Here is a 3,925-nt window from a genome sequence, read left to right on the forward strand (position 1 = left end):
AGCTGTCAATGGGTCCCATTGTAAACAGCTGTCAAAGTAAAGGCATAAAAAGGCGTAGGGCTTGCAGCCTCATCCCTAGAGATTCTTTGAGCCCCGGAAGGCTTAACTCATTGTTGCAACAATCGCCAAAGGAAAAATGAGAATTGATGAATTTAAATATGTTAGATATATGTATGTATGTATGTATGTATGTATATATATATAATATATATATATATATATATTTATAACCACAATGTCCTCTTAACTTCTCGAATTCTTTACACTTTTTAGATACGCTACCCACTACAAAGGCTGAGATCCAAATGCAAGGTTACGAAAAAATTCTGGCATCCATATCAGAATTCGAACTTGAATCCTTAGTAATTCATATTCAATACTACTTTATTATAATTATTAAGTCACTACTCCTTAAAATACATTATTGAACGCTTCCCTCCACCAATTCCTAAGACTCATACAATCTCTAAAGTGAGTGGGTAGATACTTGCAAAAAATGCACTCTTTTAATGTATGTATATATATACACTATATACACACACACATAACCAGACTGCCTCCTTAACTTCTTGAATTCTTTGCACTTAATGGATATGCTTGTCGCTACAAAGCCTGAGATCAAAATGTAGGAAAATGAAGAAATTCTAATGTCCGTAGCAGAATTCAAATCCGCGAGAATCTTCAGCGGTCCTCTTACCTCTCGACCAAAAATCATTACATTTGGTGAGCAGTATTTTGTCATCATGCTTTTTAACGTCTGGTGGAACCTTTCCAAGCTACTTGACACTCTGGATGGTGTGCAGTTGATAATTGTTGTTTCACCCCTAACAAGTTCATCACCTCCTGGAACAATGTAGAAGTAAAGTTTGTTCCTCTGTCACTTTGCACAACTTCTGGTATTCCAAACTTAGAGAAAAAATCCACCAACTTGTCGGCGATTACCTTGAAACTTATACTTCTAACTGGAATAGCTTCAGGATACCGCTTCACAGGACACATTAATGTTAACAGATATTCATTTCCCTTTTTTGTTTTCGGAAGCGGCCCTACCACACCTATAATCACCTTGCTAAAGGGTTCTCCTCTAACTTCTATTGGTTGTAGGGGGCTTTCTGGATGGTTTCATATGGTTTTCCAGCTATGTGGCAGGTGTGACATTCTTGACAGAACATCTTTGTGAAGTCCGGGCCAAAAGAAATATTTCATAATCTTCTCAACAGTTTTCCCAATTCTTATGTGTCCGGACTCGTGGGCTACTACTACCACTTGCTTCCTCAATGGATATGGAATTAAAATTTGCCGCTATTAGCCCCATTCAGCTTTTCCAGGTACATCTGCAGGTCTGTGCTTCCTCATCAGCAAACCTTCATGTAATTAATAACAAGTAGGATTTTGTTGCATCTCTCCTTGATCAACAACTCTAAAGAATAAATCAGATAACGTTGTATCCTTCTGCAGTTCTATTAGCTTCTCTCTAGTCACTTGACCAACTTCAGTTGCTGAACTCTCAGACTGATATGCTAACTCAGCTACTGTAGTTTCACTACTGTCCTCAGGAACATTCTGACTCCCTTCAGGAACAAGAGGTTCTTTTTCTTCTTGGGAAATCTCTTCGTTGCTAGTACTAGGGGAAACATCACTTTCCTGGAACAGCTCTTCTAATCTCAGATATCCTTCACTTAATACTTCTTCGGTGGGTAAATCCTTAGTTTCTTCATTGGTAGGCATAAATCCTTTAACTTGGAAGTAGGTGAATTATTCTTCTCTAATTCTGCCGGAAATCGGACAAAGGAACAAATGGTACACCACCTGTTACACACCCTCAGCAGAGAGCCTTAGGAACTGGGGGGAGAAGTGCTCAATGTATTTTAGACATTCGTGATTTAATAATTGTACTAAGGCAGTATTGGAAGGAATTACAAGCCACATAAAAAGAATAAGTATTAAATAACTCTTGTACTGGAGTATAGAGAATGCATCAAAATTTCCAGACTTTAAATTTAAGCATTAGAATGAGAAATGAAGATTTTTTAGACAATGTATAGTTGAAAATGTAGCCGTAGAATGAAAGTAAAGGAAAGTTGGGAAAATTTTCAGAGGTGTTTTCATTGAAATTTTTATAATATTGACCTGTTTATGAACTTTTCCGTTCATTAGATAACAATTATATGTTTTAATTCTTTAAATTATCGTTATTTCCAAAATATTTGTTGCCTGACAACTCATACACTGAGGAAATTCGTAGAATACTTTGAAGAGTTAAATTCCTAGTTAAGAGCTAACATAAATTTTATGAATGGAAATATGTGAGACGGGCTAATCTTAAACAGTAGTTGTAAGTCCATTAAAATCCATTAAGCCTCTGCTGACCTAACCAGTGAATTTAGTACCTGGAAGTTAGACGCTTGTGATGGGTAGAAAAACAGGTTAAAGAAGAGCAGAGGCTACCATCTAATCATCTTATCCCGAAGATTACTTGAGAACTGGAAGGCTAAAAGCTTCCGGAGTCAGACATCTAGAGGAACAGGATGTCAGGTATAAAAGAGAGACAGAAAATGCAGAGAAAATTGAGAAACAAATCTTTTTGGCTTCTGTAGAATACGGAGTTCGCTAATTAAGGCCACTACCACTGAACTTCTTTACGCTTTAAGGAAAGAAGCATTGTAAATTGGGGGATTTTGAAAAATTGCCACCCTTAATTTAGTTTTAGTTATTAGAACTAATAGATGGAAATCTACAGAACTAGAAGGTATACCTACAGAACTAGAAAATTTTTATACAGCACATATAAGGAAATGAAACCCTGAAATATAATTTTCGATGCTGGTTCCTTTTGTGAATTCAAAAGGACGTGCAGAAAGAAATGGACTGCCAGGAGAGAGAGAGAGAGAGAGAGAGAGAGAGAGAGAGAGAGAGAGAGAGAGAGAGAGAGAGAGAGAGAGAGAGAATCTATTTGAGGAGAAGCGAAACGAGACCACTGAAGTGATTCGACAACTATTTGTTCATCGATCCTTAAGGAGAAGAAGGTGAAAAGAAAACTGTGTCATCCCATCCGACCGTCATATTACATCCGCTTCCCTGTTGTTTGCCTTCCCTTCTCTGTTTCTTTTTTCCCCCCTTTTTACATCATCCTTGAAGATGTCAGAAACGTGTTATTTGCATGCTTAGATAACCGCACTGTCTCTTCATATTTCAGGTAAATCACAGATAAAGTTTGAATGTTAGATGAATATGAATTTTGCAGATATATGACCCTATTAGACTTGAAGGTCGTGTTAGCAGTATTGTGAAATGCAAGACGCCACTTTGAATTTTTGCTTCTGGCAGAGTTGTTCACTATATTCTAAATTTTGATGAGTTATTCTGACAGGTGAGATAGGTTTCTGTTTCACTGTATTGTTTATCAGAGAGTGAAGGGTTTATTTCAGTGCAAGATTCCTGGTAAATGGTTCTTTTTTTTATTTAAAACTGAACTCAGTTCAACAAATGGCAAGTTGCGTAAAATGCATTAATGTTCACTTCCACGCGAAACATGAAGCATTCATTTGGGAAAGATAATACATCTTGTGTAAGGTTTTATCAAAGTCTTAGATGTTTATAACATTTTGTAATATTTCTTGAAGTTGTTATTTTAGGGATAATTTTCATCCCAAAATGAAAGTTTCTGTTGGAATGTAAGAGTAATATTCACTGCACAAGAAAAAGCTGGACATTTTCAATAGAGAAACTTAAATTTCTAAAAGAGCATTAATATGAGTCATGCATGAAGCGTGTACTCCTCAAATATCGAGGTACCACTTTGGACTTACAGCAAGGCCATAGCATATGTACTATGGATCAATCTTAGAAACTTAGAAATGAGCTATATTTGCAGTCTGTAGAGAGAGAGAGAGAGAGAGAGAGAGAGAGAGAGAGAGAGAGAGAG

The 3,925-nt window shown here is 36.7% G+C and overlaps 1 protein-coding gene across 1 annotated transcript in view; it reads right to left on the bottom strand.

Moving 5' to 3' along the window:
• Positions 1 to 1,728, bottom strand: part of LOC136850432 (uncharacterized) — a 39,411-nt gene extending 37,683 nt beyond the window's left edge. Inside the window, exons 1-2 of the mRNA XM_067124011.1 lie at positions 1,488 to 1,728; positions 698 to 843 (exon numbers count right to left, since the gene is read on the bottom strand). Of these exons, the coding sequence (XP_066980112.1) occupies positions 698 to 843; positions 1,488 to 1,728 (387 nt within the window). The remainder of the gene's footprint in view (positions 1 to 697; positions 844 to 1,487) is intronic.
• Between the last annotated feature and the right edge of the window lie 2,197 nt (positions 1,729 to 3,925).

The sequence above is a fragment of the Macrobrachium rosenbergii genome, chromosome 22, assembly GCF_040412425.1.
Source record: "Macrobrachium rosenbergii isolate ZJJX-2024 chromosome 22, ASM4041242v1, whole genome shotgun sequence".
NCBI classification, from domain to species: Eukaryota; Metazoa; Arthropoda; class Malacostraca; order Decapoda; family Palaemonidae; genus Macrobrachium; species Macrobrachium rosenbergii.